Source organism: Hyla sarda, chromosome 3 (assembly GCF_029499605.1).
Source record: "Hyla sarda isolate aHylSar1 chromosome 3, aHylSar1.hap1, whole genome shotgun sequence".
In the NCBI taxonomy this organism is placed as follows: domain Eukaryota; kingdom Metazoa; phylum Chordata; class Amphibia; order Anura; family Hylidae; genus Hyla; species Hyla sarda.
Window position 1 is genome coordinate 132,228,964 of NC_079191.1, and position 20,226 is coordinate 132,249,189.

Consider the following 20,226-nt stretch of genomic DNA (forward strand, 5'->3'; position numbering starts at 1 on the left):
CTATGAGGTCAGTATGTACAGGAACACCCCCAGCCTGGTCAGCGATTGTAAACTATCCACAGTGGGTGACTATGGCAATGGCAGCATTCGCTAATGGTCCCCTTAATTTTAATTTGTGCTAGTCATGATAAATCCTGAACATGTTGAAGCTGTTGTATGCAGGTATAGTGATACTGGGTGAATTGCTGACATTGCTATAACAGTGCAATTACTACAGTCATTGTTTATTAGAATTTCTTTATTATTGCAATATCTTACTGAGGGAACAGAAGTTAATAGGCAGAAAGAAACTTGGTTCTGGCTAAATGTGAAGGTTTTTTTTGACTCTGACAAAAGGGAGTATTTTAGGAATGTCAATAGTTAGCAGATCTTTATTTCATCAGTACACTGAATTATACATATATCAAAAAGATAACCTTTCCAATAAAAGAAACGGCAGTCTTGGACAGAAAGCAGACTGTATTAAAGATGTAAGATTAGTGCAGCCTAAATGTGAGAATAGCAGGATTAAGTGATCGTACTTGAAAGGACACAGGGAGACAGCCCGAACGTGACTTGATCAGGGGAAATGATGATATCTTGTTCAGATAAAGCAAGCTGAGCGGAGTTATCGCTGTACTTGAGTCATTACTTAATACACTTAAGGAAGGTGCAGACATGAATGTAGAAATGCTTAAACAACACAGCACAAGGTGAAAGCAGTACTGCTATAACAGTGTCCTGGGAACACAATATGGTTTGACTAGATTGTAAATATTCCATATTTATGAGTTACACAACAATCCTTAATAGCCCCTTAGAGGACTTCTAACCTGATCTATAGATTTGACCCTAAAACATTGGTTCATAAATGTTATTCCATGATCATGTCCTTGTAGATGAAATAAGGATTTTTGTTTTTATGAGGTATCAAGCTAAAACATCAATGTCAAATGGCTAGTGTGATACATTAGCAGCCTCGTCACATAGTGATATGTTCTGCAAGCTACATAGTTCAAGTGCAACCTATACCCCTACTGTGTTGATCCAGAAGAAGGCAAATAACCATTATGAGGCACATGTAAATTGCCCCATACTTCAAATATGGCAACCAGAACAAATCCCTGGAACAACGCCCTACTGTCTCTCAAAAAATCTAGGATTCATAACTTGCAATAATATATTTTTCAAGAAAAGCATCTAGGCTCCTCCTGAACGTGTTTAATGAGTCAGCCATAACAACATAATGTGGAAGAGAGTTCCATAGTCTCATTGCTCTAACAGTAAAGAATCTCCATCTGTATTATGGTCATCCTCTGGTTACAGGCCTAAGTATATAAAGATCAGTAGAAAGTTACTGTCCAATTACAGTGATGGCTGTAAATGTTGGCACCCCTGAAATTGTTCTAGAAAATGAAGTATTTCTCACAGAAAAGGATTGCAGTAACACATGTTTTGCTAGACACGTGTTTATTCCTTTTGTGTGTATTGGAACTAAACCAAAAAAGGAGGAAAAAAAACAAATTGGACATAATGTCACACCAAACTCCAAAAATGGGCTGGACAAAATTATTGGCACCCTTTCATAATTGTGGAAAAATTAGATTGTTTCAAGCATGTGATGTTCCTTTAAACTCACCTGGGGCAAGTAACAGGTGTGGGCAACATAAATATCACACCTGAAAGCAGATAAAAAGGAGAGAAGTTAATTTATTCTTTGCATTGTGTGTCTGTATGCCACACTAAGCATGGACAACAGAAAGAGGAGAAGAGAACTGTCTGAGGACTTGAGAACCAAAATTTGTCTGTCTGAGGACTTGAGAATCAAAACCCATAGCACTGTAGCTAATCTCCCTGGGCGTGGACGGAAGAGAAAAATTGATGCAAGGTGTCAAAACAGGATAGTCCGGATGGTGGATAAGCAGCCCCAAACAAGTCCCAAAGATATTCAAGCTGTCCTTCAGGCTCAGGGAGCATCAGTGTCAGCGCGAATAATCTGTCGACATTTAAATGAAATGCTATGGTAGGAGACCCAGGTGAACCTCACTGCTGACAGAGACATAAAAAAGCAAGACTAAATTTTGCCAAAATGAACTTGAATAAGCCAAAATCCTTCTGGGAAAACGTATTGTGGACAGATGAGACCAAGTTAGAGCTTTTTGGTAAAGCACATCATTCTACTGTTTAGCGAAAATGGAATGAGGCCTACAAAGAAAACACAGTACCTACAGTGAAAGATGGTGGAGGTTCAATGATTATTTGGGGTTGTTTTGCTGCCTCTGGCACTGGGTGATTGAATTTGTGCAGGGCATCATGAAATCTGAGGATTACCAATGGATTTTGGGTCGCACTGTACAGCCCAGTGTCAGAAAGCTTGGTTTGCATCCAAGATCTTGGGTCTTCCAGCAGGACAATGACCCCAAACATACGTCAAAATGCACCCAGAAATGGATGGCAACAAAGCGCTGGAGACTTCTGAAGTGGCCAGCAATGAGTCCAGAGCTAAATCCAATTGAACACCAGTGGAGAGATCTTAAAATTGCTGTTGGGAAAAGAGAGACCTGGAGCAGTTTGCAAAGGAAGAGTGATCCAACATTCCGGCTGAGAGGTGTAAGAAGCTTACTGATGGTTATAGGAAGCGACTGATTAGAGTTGTTTTTTTTCCAAAGGGTGTGCAACCAAATATTAAGTTAAGGGTGCCAATAATTTCGTCCAGCCCATTTTTGGAATTTGGTGTGACATTATGTCCAATTTGCTTTTTTTTCTCCCTTTTTTGGTTTGGTGCCAATACACACAAAGGAAATAAACATGTGCATAGCAAAACATGTGTTAATGCAATCCTTTTCTGTGAGAAATACTTCATTTTCCAGAAACATTTCAGGGGTGCCAACATTTACGGCCATGACTGTTTATATGTGTACATTGTGATCAAATCTCTCCTCTTTTTCCAAACTAATAGTTAAATAATTCATAAGGTTAAAAAAGATTTGTGTACATTAAGAACAATATGTCAATATGTCAAAGATCATCATATATCAGTTAATTGTTAAAAATGTTACACGTTCAGGAAATTTATATTGGCTGTTGTCAGAGCTCTAAAAAATTATAGGTATATCTGTACCAACTACTCACCAGCACACAGCTTTCAGATTAGAACACATGTTGTAACTTAGGATCAGTACAAGAAACATAATTTATTTACAAAGATATTAAAATTTCTGAATGTTATCTGTACAGAAAGCAGAAAACAGGGTTCAATTGTGAACATATCCCTCGACTACAATGCTGTCATAATTTACAACAGGGAATAAAGCACCCTACTCAATTGGTAACGTTATACAGCTGGTAATTTTACAGTAAATAGGGGACTACAATGTAAAAAAGTCAGCAACAGTGCATTAAACGGGTACTCCACCCCTAGACATCTTTTCCCCTATCTTTGGATAGGGGAAAAGATGTCTGATTGCGGGGGTCCCGCTGCTGGGACCCCCCGCAATCTCTCATGCAGCACCCCCTGTCATCTTCTGCATGGAGCGAACTTCGCTCTGTGCCTGATGACGGGCGACACAGGGGCTGGGGCATCTGGCCCCGCCCCTTTGTGATGTCACGGTCCGCCCCCTCAATGAAAGTCTATGGGAGGGGGCATGGCAGAAGTTGAAGGGTGCTGCAGGAGAGATCGTGGGGGGATCCAAAGATAGGGGATAAGATATTTAGGGGCGGCATACCCCTTTAAGGCAGCACAGTGAGCCAATGCCCTTCCCTACTATTACAAGGTAGGAAAAGAATGGGTGAGAATACCTGCGGTTGGTGAACAAAGAAGAAAGAAAAATATCAGTGCACATTTCTACTTACACCTTCTGCATACTGCAGGAACCTTTTATTTGTTTCTTTCTTATTGAAGTCCTTCAGATACTTTTGCCGATAAGCCAAAACTGTATCAACATGTGTCTTGTGTTTCACAGCTAGTTCGAGGGCCCTAAGGCAAAACATAAAATTCACTCAAATTCTTATCATGATTAGATAAAAATATACATAAATATATAAGTAGAAAAACATGTTAGTTATTGCACAGCGATTTAACATAATGATTAAAGGGAACCAATCATCAAAATGTACCCCCTGTAACCATAAGCTATATTACACATCTGCCGTGATTAACAGCACGGGCACGGCTGAATCCTCCCTGGCTCACCTGTAAGTCTCGCGCAGCCCCGAAAGGATAGGACACTCTGGGCATGCACATGGAGGATGCTCACAACAGCGTCTAAGCAGAGGAATCGGTGTGAAGACGCACAGGCATGACAGCGTATAAAATACAGCAGTACGCATGCCCATGGACCTGAGTTCTTTGTGCCAATTCTGCCATCTTCTTTCACTTTATGGCAGTGGTTGGTGGTAAACTTGTGAATTCTTGTGTTTAATACAGGTTTAGTGCTAGACTTTTGAAACTTCAGACACTACTGAAGTGATAATGATGATAAATAATTAAAAAAAAATGGAAACAAAAATATTCAAAACATCTCGATTTATTCAGTATTAAGTATGTATACCACATGCATAAACTAATGCATTTACATGCCTTGGCATTCTATCAATGAGGTTACTAATGGTTGCCTGAGGAATCTTCTGCTACTCCAAATGCATGTGGGCACGTAAATCATCAAGATGCTGGCAGCTCCCTTTGCAAGTGCCGACCAATGGCGTCCCAGATATCCTCTATGAGAGACAGGTCTGGAGATTATGCAGGCCATAGTAGCATATTTAGGCCACACAGGCTGCCCACAAGTAGCATGAGCAACATGTGGCCTGGTGTTTAAAATAAAATAAAAAAATGCTCCTGGGACACTTCTGAGAAATTAACAAATCAATGTAACACAAAGCTGTTCGTGTAATTAAGATAACGACCAGAGTGGTCTGGCTACCATACATTATGCCACCTAGGGATGTCTTGATACCGATACTAGTATTGGTACTGATACTAGCCATTTCCCTGGTATCGGGGACTCGTTCAATGTCCCAGATACTAAATCTGACACCTGCTTCCGCTCCGCTGCCCCGTTCTCCCATCCTCCCGTCCGCATCACGGCATTCCATGGAGGAGCATGTGACACACACGTGTATGTCACATGCTCCTCCACAGAACGCCATTATGCGGACGGGAGGATGGGGCAGCAGCACCGGTCAGAGGACAGCCGCAGGTGAGCTGTTTACAAGAGTGGGGGCTGCAGTCTACAGGGGGCCTGCTGGGTGTCTACAGGGGGCCCTGCTGTTTACAAGGGGGGCTGCTACTAACCTGCAGGGGGGCTGTTGTCTAAAGGGGGGCTTTCTGTCTACAAGGGGGGCTGCGGTCTACAGGGGTGCTGCAACTAACATCTGCAGGGGGCTGCTGTCTAAAGGGGGGCTTGCTGTCTACAAAGGGGGCTGCGGTCTACAGGGGGGCTGCCAACATCTGCAGGGGGGATGCTACTAACATCTGCAGGGGGGGAGGCTGCTGTCTACAAGGGGGGCTGCAGTCTACAGGGGAGCTGCGGTCTACAGGGGGGCTGCTGCTAATGTACACAGGGGGTGCCTGCTGTCTACAAGGGGGGGCACTGTCTACAAGGGGGGCTGCGTTCTACAGGGGGGCTGCTACTAATGTCTACAGGGGGCTGCTGCTAGTGTCTGCAAGGGGATACTACCTAATATTAAAGGCAATCTTACAGCAGAGTCACCTGCACTAACTTGAATTTATAGGTAGATGGTGCAGGTGACCCGGTTTCTACCGCTGCTCACCATGTGGTCATTGGTCTCGCCCATAATGCAAATTTTTTGTTCTGCCCAATGGAGAAGAGAAATCTTGGCTCATATTACAGCAGCCGTCTCCATTGCGCAGAACAAGGAACCCACATATCAGCACGGTAAGCAGCGCCAGAGACCGGGTCACCCTGGTGTCAGATTCCCTTTAAAATAAAAGTACTCGTAATTGGTATCGGCAAGTACTAGAATTAAAGTATTGGTACTCGGTCTTAAAAAAATGGTACCGGGACATCCCTAATGCCACCCCACTCCATAATCCCAGGAGTAGGACTGGTGTTGTGTTCCTATGAGGTGGAGACAAAAGTTGGACTCACTGAAGAGGATTTTAGCCTCCATTGCCATTTTGCCCTGCACCATGACAGCCTTTGGAGCAGTGGCGGAAGATCAATGTAACACCTGTAGCTGGACATCTGGCTTGTAGCCCAATTTCATGCAAGCGCCTTTTTATGGTTTGTGCAGACACTGTACAACACACCGGGCTTGCTTTGTGATCTTTAATTTCCATCACAGTGCAGAATGGATCATACACGCGATTCTTCTAGTCTGACGATTTGTCCATGCAGATTTTCGCATCTGTGCCCCTGTTGCTGTCATTCCAGTTTGTCGCTTGCATCCCAACCAACTGGACATGCTGACATCCCAGCCTAATACACTTATCAATCTAAGTGATAAACCAAGGTTGCTCAGTCCATGTATGGCTGTTCTTTCAATTTGACACAAGTGGCAATAACTCGCACAACATGTAACAGAAGGCATTGTGTAATGATACTGTACTGACATCATCCAATTTCTGAGGTTTTATGCGGTTGAAACAATTTGCTTGCGATCTGGCTTTTATACCATTGAAACCCCTCCCATATGCCCCAGATAGTCATGTAATGATTGCTAGAGTACACAAATCAATGTTCTCTTGTAACAAGCTGTGCAACTATATAAGTGTCACATGACCAGGACAGACTCTCTGGATGTAACCAAGAATGTTCCTACCGAATGGTTGCAAGCAGATATCTTGACAGTGATAAATTAATGTACAAAGTATATTAGAAAATCCCATAACTTAATTTGCTTAATCTTATCAGTAGATCTGTACTAGGTTCACTTGGTGAAAACCCCAGATTTAGTTTTAATGCTAAAGAAAAACCCATTTAACTTGTAAACGTTAACTTGTTACATTTATATAGCCTCTACAAATGTCTGATGTTCAATGACATTGATATTTGTATTACCTCTCCCAGTTGTAGGAGTCAATGTTGAGCTGTATAGCTTGGTAAATAAGGCCAGCCTGCAGGATAATGGCGTCAGCTTCTTGAAAGTTCCCACTGAACAGCTGGATGTGAGCCAATCTGGATTCCTTTGATGGCAGATCTTTAATTGAATTTATGTACTGAACTTTATCAATCTGCAAGAAAAATAATAGACACTGCAGAAAACAAGCATTCATCAAGATAGTGCTGGTATTTAAGGAGTGATTATGTATTCTTACTTCGCCAATTGCTGCATATGCGATTTCGGCTGTTGACATATCTTTATTTGCTATAGCCATAGCCGCTAAACAAGCCCATGTAGTCTGCTCCTGTGTACATGGAAATATATAAGGAGACAGCTTGATAAAATGTTTCACATGTCACATGTAAAAACAAATACATTTAGTTGATTTGTATCATCCCATTTTCTTAAAAATAATGATAAAAAGAAACAGGACAGTAGATCACTTTCTGACATTCATGCCATTATGTGAGGGATGGCAGCTTCACATTGTACAGCTTTATGTTGTGGCCACTACTAAAATGTCTAACCTGTCTAACTCATTTCTTTTTGTACTATTATGTGATGAAGTTATGTACAGTGGGGCAAAAAAGTATTTAGTCAGCCACTAATTGTGCAAGTTCTCCCAATTAAAAAGATGAGAGAGGCCTGTCATTTTCATCATAGGTATACCTCAACTATGAGAGACATAATGAGAAAAAAAAATCCATAAAATCAAATTGTCTGATTTTTGAAGAATTTATTTGCAAATTATGGTTGAAAATAAGTATTTGGTCAATAACAAAAGTTCATCTCAATACTTTGTTATATACCCTTTGTTGGCAATGACAGAGGTCAAATGTTTTCTGTAAGTCTTCACAAGTTTTCCACACACTGTTGCTGGTATTTTGGCCCATTCCTCCATGCAAATCTCCTCTAGAGCAGTGATGTTTTGGGGCTGTCTCTGGGAAACACGGACGTTCAACTCCCTCCAAAGGTTGTCTTTGGGGTTGACATCTGGGGACTGGCTAGGCCATTCCAGGAACTTGAAATTCTTCTTACGAAGCCACTCCTTCATTGGCCGGGTGGTGTGTTTGGGATCATTGTCATGCTGAAAGACCCAGCCATGTTTCATCTTCAATGCTCTTGCTGATGGAAGGAGATTTTCACTCAAAATCTTACCCTACATGGCCCCATTCATTCTTTCCTTTACACGGATCAGTCGTCCTGGTCCCTTAGCAGAAAAACAGCCCTGAAGCATGGTGTTCTTTGGATGCAACTCAGCATTCTTTCTCTTCCAAACACGACGAGTTGAGTTTTTACCAAAAAGTTCTACTTTGGTTTCATCTGACCATATGACATTCTCCCAATCCTCTTCTGGACCATCCAAATGCTCTCTAGCAAACTTCAGATGGGCCCGGACATGTACTGGCTTAAGAAGGGGGATACGTCCCTTGCGGCGTAGTGTTTTACTGATGGTAGCCTTTGTTACTTTGGTCGTAGCTCTCTGCAGGTAATTCACTAGGTCCTTTCGTGTGGTTCTGGGATTTTTGCTCACCGTTCTTGTGATCATTTTGACACCACGGGGTGAGATCTAGCATGGAGCCCCAGATCGAGGGAGATTATCAGTGGTTTTGTATGTCTTCCATTTTCTAATTACTCCCACAGTTGATTTCTTCACACCAAGCTGCTTGCCTATTGCAGATTCAGTCTTCTCAGCCTGGTGGAGGTCTACAATTTTGTTTCTGTGTCCTTCGACAGCTCTTTGGTCTTGGCCATAGTGGAGTTTGGAGTGTGACTGTTTGAAGTTGTGGACAGGTGTCTTTTATACTAATAACAAGTTCAAACAGGTGCCATTAATACAGGTAACGAGTGCAGGAAAGAGGAGACTCTTAAAGAAGAAGTTGCAGGTCTGTGAGAGCCAAAAATCTTGCTTGATTGTAGGTGACCAAATACTTATTTTCCACCATAATTTGCAAATAAATTATTTAATAACAAACAATGTGATTTTATGGATTTTTTTTCTCATTATGTCTCTCATAGTTGAGGTATACCTATGATGAAAATTACAGGCCTCTCACATCTGGGAGAACGTGCACAATTGGTGGCTGACTAAATACTTATTTGCCCTACTGTATATACAATACAACTGTATCCTTTTGAATACACTAAAAGCAAATTCGGGTTAGATAGTTGGTTTCTATAAACAAGGCAGTTGACAAGAAGGTGGCAAATAGGTTAATTGCCCAGGGCTCCCATTTCCTTAGGCCACCAGAGAAGTGGATCTCATGGAACAACCTGAGAGTAAAATAGTAAAATATTCCACCTTCAATGCCTTAGACCACCAGGGACTTTACCACCCTAGAATTAAATTAACTCTTAAACATCTGGAAACAATTTGCTGTATTATGCAAAAGCTACATGGTAGCACTAAAGTGGTATTCTTATTTCAGAATGTTATCCTCTCTCCACAGAATAAGGATAACTAGCAAATTGGTATGGGTCTGACTGTGGAGAATAGAGGATGGATGTCCTCTGAATTAATGAAGAGACAGCGCACATGCGCAGCCACTACTCAGACCCATGGTCTTACTCTCTGAAAGGGGAATTACCCCTTGAACTGGGCCCTTTAAGGGGTGTTATTTGGATACTGCATACTATTTGAGCACTCTATTCTGTGGACGATGAATGTTGGTATTGGTAGAACAATACTTGACATTGTTAAATGGGCACTTTATGGTAGTATTATTTGGACAGGGGCTTGCATGGTGGTATTATTTGGACCCTAAATGGCAGTACTGTCTGGTCATTCTATGGTTGAAATATTTAGAACAGAGTAAAAATGCTACAAATTGCCTTTTGCTCCCTTTAAAGGGGTACTCCAGTGGCAAACTTTTTTTTATTTTTATTTTTTTAAGTCAACTGGTGCCAGAAAGTTAAACAGATTTGTAAATTACTTCTATTAAAAAATCTTAATCCTTCCAGTACTTATTAGCTGCTGAATACTACAGAGAAAATTATTTTCTTTTTGGAACACAGTGCTTTCTGCTGACATCATGACCACAGTGCTCTCTTCTGACATCTCTGTCCATTTTAGGAACTGTCTAGAGCAGCATATGTTTTCTATGGGGATGTTCTCTTACTCTGGACAGTTCTTTAAATGGACAGAGGTATCAGCAGAGAGCACTGTGGTCATGATGTCAGCAGAGAGCTCTGTGTTCCAAAAAGAAAATTATTTCCTCTGTAGTATTCAGCAGCTAATAAGTACTGGAATGATTAAGATTTTTTAATAGAAGTCACTTACAAATCTGTTTAACTTTCTGGCACCAGTTGATTTAAAAAAAAAATAAATAAATAAATACGTTTTCCACCGGAGTACCCCATTAATACACAACCATCCTGTGTGCTTTAATAAAACTGACAGTCATGTCTACGTCTTTAACAATATTGAACATATTGATGGATCATAGATGTTAAGGGAATACTGACACCAAGATGCCATTTTGCACTGGGAAATTTTCCCTCTAAAATATTTATAGGAAATCTGTGGGAGGACATAAAAGGATTGTTGTGAGAACAAAGGGATCAAAAGAAGTTAACACCATTATGAGTTTTACAGGAAGAGTTTAAAACTCCTTTATAGCTCATTTTGCTAGAAATGGTTTGTATTTCAATTTATTATCATTAAGGCTGTAGAGAACAGACATTACAGGAAATAAAGTGTTTGACGAAATCACCTTAAATTTATGTAGATTAGGTTATTATAAACTGTGCAAACAAATACAGACTTTACTAATACATCAATCATTTATTGAGAATGTGTTTTCCCTAAATATAAAGTAGACTAAATGAACGGTTCTGATCAAGAAAATACTACCCTAAACATCTTGCTTATGCTGCTCATAGCAACATTGTTTTTAATCAAAAGTCAAAAGAACATTTATGTGGCTATAAAACTAGGTTTGCAAATTTAATTTTGCTAAGTTGCAACTGCGTTCATTGCTCTCAATAGACCAATTCAAGAGAAAAGTGAAAAGGCTTTGTCTGTACTTTGACATACGCTGCAGTGCAGATGTTCACACAAGCCAGCTTCATTGTTCCAGCCAACACAACAGCCTGATGCTCAAATGAATGCCAGGGGCATGAGATCTGCAGCCGTATTAGAACGCTTAATCCACTGACTAGAGGTTGCCCACAAGAGTAGCTAAACTATATTACAGTCACAGATAGTAAAGCCTTATTGTCTTAAAAATTCAGGTGAAACTCAAAAAATTTGAATATCGTGAAAAAGTCCATTGTATTTCATTAATATAACTTAAAAGGAAAGAAAGCATGAAGTGCTTCAGGTGTGTATTCGCCGTATAAGACACACTTTTTCTTCCCCAAAACTGGGGGGGAAAAGTTGGTGCGTTTTATACGGCGAATACACACCTATCGCCGCGGTCCCTGCAGCCATCAACGGCCGGGACCCGCGGCTAACACAGGACATCACCGATCACGGTGATGCCCTGTATTAACCCTTCAGAAGCGGCGATCAAAGCTGACCACCGCGTCTGAAGCGAAAGTGACACTAACTCGGCTGCTCAGTCGGGCTGTTCGGGACCGCCGCAGTGAAATCGCGGCATCCCGAACAGCTTACAGCACACCGGGAGGAACCTTACCTGCCTCCTCGGTGTCTGTTCTGTGCTGGGATCCCCTGCATGGCCGGCGCTCTCCTTCGACGTCATTACGGCGTCGCGCACGCCGTCCCGTCATGCAATAGGAGCGGCGTGCGTAGCGACGTGATGACGGCGAAGGAGAGCATGGATCCCGGGGAAGAAGACGTCCGGAGCGACGGGGACACCCCGGGGACGCGGCGACAGTGATGGAGCGACATCCAGGGCAGCGGTGACGGGTCAGGAGCGGCGGGGACACGTGACTATTACCTCCTATCCAGTGGTCTTCAACATGCGGACCTCCAGATGTTGCAAAACTACAATTTCCAGCATGCCTGGACAGCCAACGGCTGTCCAGGCATGCTGGGAGTTGTAGTTTTGCAACATCTGGAGGTCCACAGGTTGAAGATGCCTGTTGGGTTCAGAATCTTTTTTTCTAGGTTTTGCACCTTTAAAATTGGGTGCGTCTTATATGCCGGTGCGTCCTATAGGGTGAAAAATACGGTAATGAAGCACAGTGGACCAACAACAGCAGATGACATGGCTCCCCAAATCATAGTAATTGGGGAGGGCTTTTCATGAGCTGTAACCATAATCATCCCAATTATGACAAATCATGACTTTAACTATTTTTCTTTGCATGTAATGAGTCTCTCTCATATATTAGTTTCACCTTTTCAAGGGGTATTCCAGGATTTTTTTTTTATTTGACTATGCTACAGGGGCTGTAAAGTTAGTGTAGTTCATAATACAGTGTCTGTACCTGTATGTGATGGTTTTCTCACAATTCTTATATGGTTTTCACCCCAATATTTATTTTTAACAGCATACAAAATGACTGTTGCCTCAGATTTTTCCCAGGTTGCAATGCGGCCGAGACCTGACTCACTAGTCAGCTGATGACAGGGAGCCTGTCTGCTTCAATGGGTGGAGGGATCACTTAGTGGGAGAGAGATCAATCTGCAACTAATACAACAGCTATAGGCACCCTGATTGAAAACCACAGGTCTTTTGAATGGCTGCAGCTCATTTATGTTTCAATGGGTGGGGTGGCTGATGTGTGGGAGAGAGGAAAATGGAATTATGGGATTTGTAGGTAAAATTTGTAAAGAAAACTGAAACAGGAAATACCAATTCACAAAAAGCTAGCCACAGTATAATGGTAATCTCACAACATAGCCATTTAGCCCCAAGACAAGTGCAGATCTTTCCTAAGGATGTCCATTACTGTCTGCCAGGTAAAATCACCTCATGATGGATAACCCCTTTAAGTTGCATTACTGAAATAAATGTACTTTGCACAATATTCTAATTTTTAGAGTTTCACCTGTACATTAGGGGTCTTAGGTTAACTTACCTTGAAAGTCTTACTCCTGAGTGTCAAGAACAGATAAAAGCCTTTACTTATACAAATGAGGCTTAAAGGGGAACGCCCCTGGATATTTTTTATCAACTGGTGCCAGAAAGTTAAACAGATTTGTAAATGACTTCTATTAAAAAATATTAATCCTTCCAGTACTTATCAACAGCTGTTATGATCCACAGGAAGTTTTTTTTAATTTTATTTCCTTTTTCCCTGACTACAGAGCTCTCAGCTGACACCTCTGTCCATTTTAGGAACTGTTCCTACTCTGGACAGTTCCTAAAATAGACAGAGGTGTCAGCAGAGAGCACTGCGCTCAGACAGAAAAGAAATTCAAAAAGAAAAGAACTTCCTGTGGATCATAACAGTATGTGATAAGCACTGGAAGGATTCAGATTTTTTTAATAGAAGTAATTTACAAATATGTTTAACTTTCTGGCACCAGTTGATTAAAAAAAATATATAACAATGTTTTCCAGTGGAGTACCCCTAAAAGTGCCCAGGAGGTGTTCCCCAGCATGGCAAGAGCCCAGAACATAGAAAACATAAAGTATGCAGTAAGTTGTTCAAGGGCACTAACTGCTGATTCAGAACAAGATCTACCAGTGGAAATGAGCTTTGAATGAACTGCCTGTAGCAGGCAGCAAATTTAAGCATACTCAGCTGGCAGATCTTCTTCAAATTGATAATATTTTTAGGGTTGAGCTGTTCGGTAGGCAAATCCTAACAGACAATCTATAGAACAAAATAATTTACCTTAACAAACCGGCAGAGCCGAACAGCCTCATTCCACTTTGCAGTAGCAATGTAGTCATGAATAATTGCTGGATATGGCGATATGTTTGTGTGAACCAGGGAGCCATCACTTCTTCGAATTGTCACTCTGTTCCCAACAAAGCTCACAATCTGAGGACTCTTACTATACTCACTGTAAAAGCAATTCAAAGTACAAGTGAATATGGATTTAAATGCAACATGATGTGAGCTATAGTCATTATATTGGTTTCCTGTAAAAAAAAAGATACATTAGCCATGCTGCAAGTCACATACATACCGTATATACTCGAGTATAAGCCGACCCGAGTATAAGCCGTGACCCCTAATTTCAATCCAAAATCCCAGGAAAAGTTATTGACTCGAGTATAAGCCTAGGGTGGGAAATACATCATCCCCCCCTGTCATCATCCAGACCCCCGTCATCATCCAGACCCGTCATTAACATCCTCATCATCATCCCCTTGTCATCATCCCACACATCCCCCCTTCATCATCCCCTTGTCATCATCCCACACATCCCCCCTTCATCATCCCCTTGTCATCATCCCACACATCCCCCCTTCATCATCCCCTTGTCATCATCCCACACATCCCCCCTTCATCATCCCCTTGTCATCATCCCACACATCCCCCCTTCATCATCCCCTTGTCATCATCCCACACATCCCCCCTTCATCATCCCCTTGTAATCATCCCACACACCCCCCTTCATCATCCCACACACCCCCCTTCATCATCCCACACACCCCCCTTCATCATCCTCTTCTCATCATTCGCCCTCAGTGGTCTTCAACCTGCGGGCCTCCAGAGGTTTCAAAACTACAACTTCCAGCAAGCCCGGGCAGCCATCGGCTGTCCGGGCTTGCTGGGAGTTGTAGTTTTGAAACCTCCGGAGGTCCGCAGGTTGAAGACCACTGCGGCCTTCGACATCATCCAGCCCCCTCTCAGCCCCCTTTAGTTCTGAGTACTCACCTCCGCTCGGCGCTGGTCCGGTCCTGCAGGACTGTCCGGTGAGGAGGTGGTCCGGTGGGATAGTGGTTCTGGGCTGCTATCTTCACCGGGGGCGCCTCTTCTCCGCGCTTCCGGCCCGGAATAGAGGTGTTGCCTTGACAATGACGCAGAAGTACGTTGGCAATGAACGCACCTCTGCGTCGTTGTCAAGGCAACGTGACTATTCTGAGGCCGGGCCCGAAGCGCTTAGAAGAGGCCTCCCCGGTGAAGATAGCAGCCCGGAACCACTGTCCCACCGGACCACCTCCTCTCCAGACAGCCCTGCAGGACCGGACCAGCGCCGAGCGGAGGTGAGTACTGTACAGAACTAAAGGGGGGTGAGAGGGGGCTGGATGATGTCGAAGGCCGCAGTGGTCTTCAACATGCGGACCTCCGGAGGTTTCAAAACTACAACTCTCAGCAAGCCCGGACAGCCGATGGCTGCCCGGGCTTGCTGGGAGTTGTAGTTTTGAAACCTCTGGAGGTCCGCAGGTTGAAGACCACTGCGGGTGGGGGAGTTCACTCGAGTATAAGCCGAGGGGGGTGTTTTCAGCACGAAAAATCGTGCTGAAAAACTTGGCTTATACTCGAGTATATACGGTACATAAGTGATGAGTTTTTTGTCTTTTATTGTACAGTATTATATAGAATTATACAGTGATATTGTCTCTTTAACTCAAAGCTACCAATTAGATTTCTGCTTTTATTTATGAAGCGCCTATGAAAAATTAAAGGATGAGTCTTACTGGATGCTATGGGTAACTACTCTATTTTCCCTATCACAGTTTCGTCCATAATTTTACGCTGGTCCCACACATGGGAATTTCCCAAAAAAGTTTCTAGGAGTCCTCCATGACAGCACCACATGAGGTTAATGCCCACCACCCATATAGGTACAGGAAAAAAGGAGACAAAAAGATTAAAAGGCCCCAAAGTTTTAAAGGAGGTATCCAGTGTGAAAAACGTATCCCCTATCCTAAGGATAGGGGATAAGTTTCAGATCGCAGGGGGGGGGGGGGATCCGACCTCTGGGGCCCCCCGTGATCTCCTGTACGGGGCCCCGACAGCCCGCGGGAAGGGGCATGTTGACCACCGCACGAAGTGGCGGCTGACACGCCCCCTTAATACAACTCTATGGCAGAGCCGGAGCTCTGCCTTCGGCAATCTCCGGCTCTGCCATAGAGTAGTATTGAGGGGGCGTGTTGGCCGTCGCTTCATCTGGCCAGCGAGCCGGGGCCCCATACAGAGAGATCGTGGTGGGGGGCCCCGGCGGTTGGACCCCCCACGATCTGAAACTTATCCCCTATCCTTAAGATAAGGGATACGTTTTTCACTACTGGACTACCCCTTTAAAGTTTAAACGACCACATTTTTGTGCGACTTTTTGCACAGCTTCACTCCCCGACCACCCGCCCACATCAACCACACACCTGCTAGCTATTGCAGGATTACAATTCCCAGCATGCCCTTATAGTGAGGACATGCTGGGAGCTGTAGTCCCAAAAACTTGCAGGCAGGTGGTAGATGTGAGTGGGTGCCGGGGAGCGGAGTTGTGCAAAAAGTCGCACAAAAAGTATCACATGCACTTTTTGAAAATGCTGTCATAGGCAAGTTTGTAAGCCCGGTCTGACCTTGCTTACACTTGCAACTTTTGAAGGGGGTTTACGACTTTTATTTGCTTACGTGCGAGTTTCGCAATGATAAATCCTGGACCACTGCAAAGTAAAAACTGAAAATTGCTTAGGTAGGGCAGATTGGTATTTTCTGCTTAATCACAAAAGATAATTTTGCAGATTTGGTGGTTTTCTTTTCTACGCCATTTACCTTGTGGTTGAGCTAACATGTTCGTTTCATACTTTAGGCCAGCCTGATTACAGCAATACCAGATTTTTACAGTTTACGTCATGTTTTACTAATTTAAAAAAATTCAGAACTTTTTTGAAATTTTTTTAATTGCCATTTTTTGACCTGTATCTTTTATTTTTTTCACATACCAGGCTGTATGAGGGCTCATTTTTTGCGCCATAATCTTTTTTTTTTTTTGCATCGGTACCATTTTGGTATTGATCTAACTTTTTAATCCCTTTTTAACTTTTTTTCTGGGGATATTATAAAAATTGCAATTCTGTGGTTTGGTATTTTTTTAACATTTACCGTACGGGATACATAATGTTATATTTTAATAGGTCGTACAATTACGCACGAAGCAATAACAAATATGTTTATTTTTATTATGTTTGCATGTTTTTATATAGGAAAAGGGGGTGATTTGAACTTTTAACATAAAAGGGGTTAATGTGTGTTTTTTAATCTTTTATTCAAAATTTTTTTTTTTTTTTACACAGACTTTTAGGAGGAATCATTAGATTCCTCCTCATATAGATGAATAGAGTTCTATTGAACTCAATTAATCTGTGTGCTCTGCGATCCATTGATAGAGCCTGGTCCAGCCAGCCTCTATCAATGACAGAGCCACGGGACAGCAGGGAACAGAGGTAAGCCCTCCGGCAACCTCTATAGTGGATCGCCCCCCTGCGATCACTCTGCGGGGGGGCAATCCACCCCACTAGCCCACCAGGGAGCATACACATGTCCCTTTAGATGCCGCTGTCAGCTTTGGAGGGTGGCGATCTAAAGGGTTCATAGCCAGTCACGGCAATTGCCGCATGCTGGCTATTAGTGGCGGCCCCCTGGTACTGAAAACAGCTATGAAGCAGGCAGGAGCCCGGAGCCCACTCCATACAGACTGCTGAGCACCGCATGCTGGCTATTAGCGGCGGTGTGAGGTGGAAACTTGCACCCCGTGCAGACTTGCATCCGCTCCTCTCCGAAGCTAGAGCTGTGTGGAGCGAAGGCAGAGGACGCAGGTCTGCACAGGGAGAAAGAAGGCAGAGCAGGGGAGATAGGACGTACACAGCTTCTTATCTCCCCCTGCTCTGCATTCGGAGGAGTATGGAGTGGGCATGAGTCGTTCCATACAGACTGCAGAGCTCCGCAGTGCTTGTCAGGTCCGGCCCTGCTTGCCCGAAGATGGGCTAAGGGCCGGAAAAATTCACCTGCCCGGCGCCCGGAATTGCATGTCCCAGGCGTCGGGCGATAGGAATTCCATATCCCTGTAGTAGAATGGGTCCTAAGCCCAGATGGAGATAGGAACCCTAGCATCTCCCAACATTCACAGATTGCCTTTTTAATCCAATTTAATAACATATTTTTGGAGACCTTCTTCCTTTTATTTCTACACTAAAACTGAATAAAAATATCCTGGTCAATTGTCCAAATATCTAACAGTATTCCATAGCAACCAATCATATCGCTTATTTCATTTTTAAAAATGCCTCTGAAAAATAAGATGAAATCTGATTGATTGCTATGGGTAACTGTACCACTCTTCCCCTACACAGGTTTGGTAAATCTCCTCCCATGGTATTATGATACCCCTTTCTTTCTTAGATGAGCAACCACTTTGGTCATCAGTTTTGTAAATATATGAGGTGCCAATGCAAGGCCAAAAGCAATAGCCTGAAATTGAAAGTGATGTATCTGGTGGTCTATGATGACCGATGGATCTTGAAGATCCATTGTTGGCATCCAGTGATACGATTGTTGGCATCCAGTGATTAGAGGAATAGCTGTTTTTATTGAATAAATAATGAAGTGACTAATTTGGTTTCAGATTGATTATTGTTCTGTAGGGTCCATTGGGCTTCTGGAAGATAAATAGACGATGATAGTCTGACCTGCTCCTCTCTTCTTGAGGAACTAGAGTCATCACTTTCATACTGAGAAGATTGCTTATTCCATCTTCTAGGGCTTTTCTAAAAGGTCACAGATGGAAGTAGAGTCAAGGCAAAACTTGATGGATGATAAGCCGAAAACTCTATTTTGAGTGCGTCCCTAATGGAATTTAGAATACAGGTGTTGGCTGTATCTTTCATTCTTCCATTCTTTCTAGAAGCCCTGAATTCTGGTGCCCACTGTATAGTCACTGTTTTTTCCAAGGAACGACAGTAAGATCCCACAAGGATATTTCTTCTCTGCCTCCTTTATTGAAGTTTTAGCATCTGGATCTAGAGACTTGGGATTGATAACTTGAGGAACGAAAGGAAGTTTTCTTCTTAGTAGCGTGGGGATTCTGGCGGGGGCTTCTTTTTATAAGACACTTTATCTAAAACTTGGCCAATGTAGAACCAAACACATATTCTCCTGCAAAAAGGAAATGAGCATAGTTTTGTTTTGGAAACTGTATCCCCCAAACTATACATTCAACCACAAGGCATGTCTAGCTGTATTTGAAAGTGCAACTGAGTGTGTTGCAATTTTGCTCTCTAGGGGTGCCTTGGGCCGGATCATTATTGGTGCTCATGGAGCAATGATGGGGGGAATGATTAATGATTGGCAGGGGGGGGGATGATGAACGGGGGGGGGGGGGGGGGGGGTAATGATGAGTGGGGGGGGGGGGGGGTTGGGGGGTAATGATGAGCAGGGGGATTAATGATGAGCGGAGGGGGTTGATGATGAGCGGGGGGGGGGGTTAATGATGAGCAGGGGGGGTTAATGATGAGCAGGGGGGTTAATGATGAGCGGGGGGGGGGGTAATGATGAGCAGGGGGATGTAATAATGAGCAGGGGGGAGAATCATGAGCGGGGGGGAGAATCATGAGCAGGGGGGGTAATGATGAGCAGGGGGGGTAGTGATAAGCAGGGGGGGTAATGATGAGCAGGGGGGAGAATGATGAGCAGGGGCAGGGAATGATGAGTAGGGGGGATGATGAGCAGGAGGGGGGGGAATGATGAGCAGGGGAAAATGTGGGAAAGGAGGCGGGGGGGGGGGGTAAATATGGCACAGAGGCTGATAAAAGGGGGAGGAAGGAGGGGGGGGGGGAACTGAGGATCAAGGGGAATCAAAGTTGGGGGGATGATGAGGCACATAGTTCAGAGTTATAGTCATTTATTTTACATTTATTTTTTTCCCCTCAAATTTTCCTGTGAAAATGAGGGTACGTGTTATATGCAAGTGTGTGTTATACGTAGATAAATACTGTAATTCCCCCTCCCCCCCCCTCACATTCAGCAGCACATCCCTGTGTCCTGAAAGATCTTTTCTGGACACAAGGATGTCCCGGTTACCTTTCTGTGGCCCCGCAATAACTTTAAAAACGCAGGGAGGTAGCGCACGCAGGGACATCACTGACGTCCTGTGCGTGCGCCCATAGGAGCGGAGCAACGAGGATGCACGCATGGTAAGTTACCTACACGTCATCTTCAGTGCTCCGACCACCGCTCCTCCGGTCCCGGGACCTGCTGCTATGGCCCCTAGGCAAACATACAGTTCTCCAGCCATACACTGTATATGATCGGAGGCTGTATATCTGTGGGGGACACTGCCAACGTAATGTGGGGGGACTAAAACCTAATGCGGGG

General features: G+C 43.5%; 1 protein-coding gene across 6 annotated transcripts in view; it reads right to left on the reverse strand.

Annotated features, from left to right (window-relative positions):
* The window catches only part of IFT80 (intraflagellar transport 80), a 188,790-nt gene that overhangs the window by 13,475 nt on the left and 155,089 nt on the right, over nt 1-20,226 (reverse strand). For all 6 annotated transcript variants that reach the window (XR_008891127.1, XM_056565065.1, XM_056565068.1 and 3 more), the window contains 4 exons: nt 13,795-13,966; nt 7,259-7,348; nt 7,002-7,174; nt 3,832-3,955 (listed from right to left, as the gene is read on the reverse strand). Coding sequence is in view for 5 of the 6 variants with exons in the window: in XM_056565065.1 (XP_056421040.1) it covers nt 3,832-3,955; nt 7,002-7,174; nt 7,259-7,348; nt 13,795-13,966 (559 nt within the window). In the remaining variant the exon portion in view is untranslated. The remainder of the gene's footprint in view (nt 1-3,831; nt 3,956-7,001; nt 7,175-7,258; nt 7,349-13,794; nt 13,967-20,226) is intronic.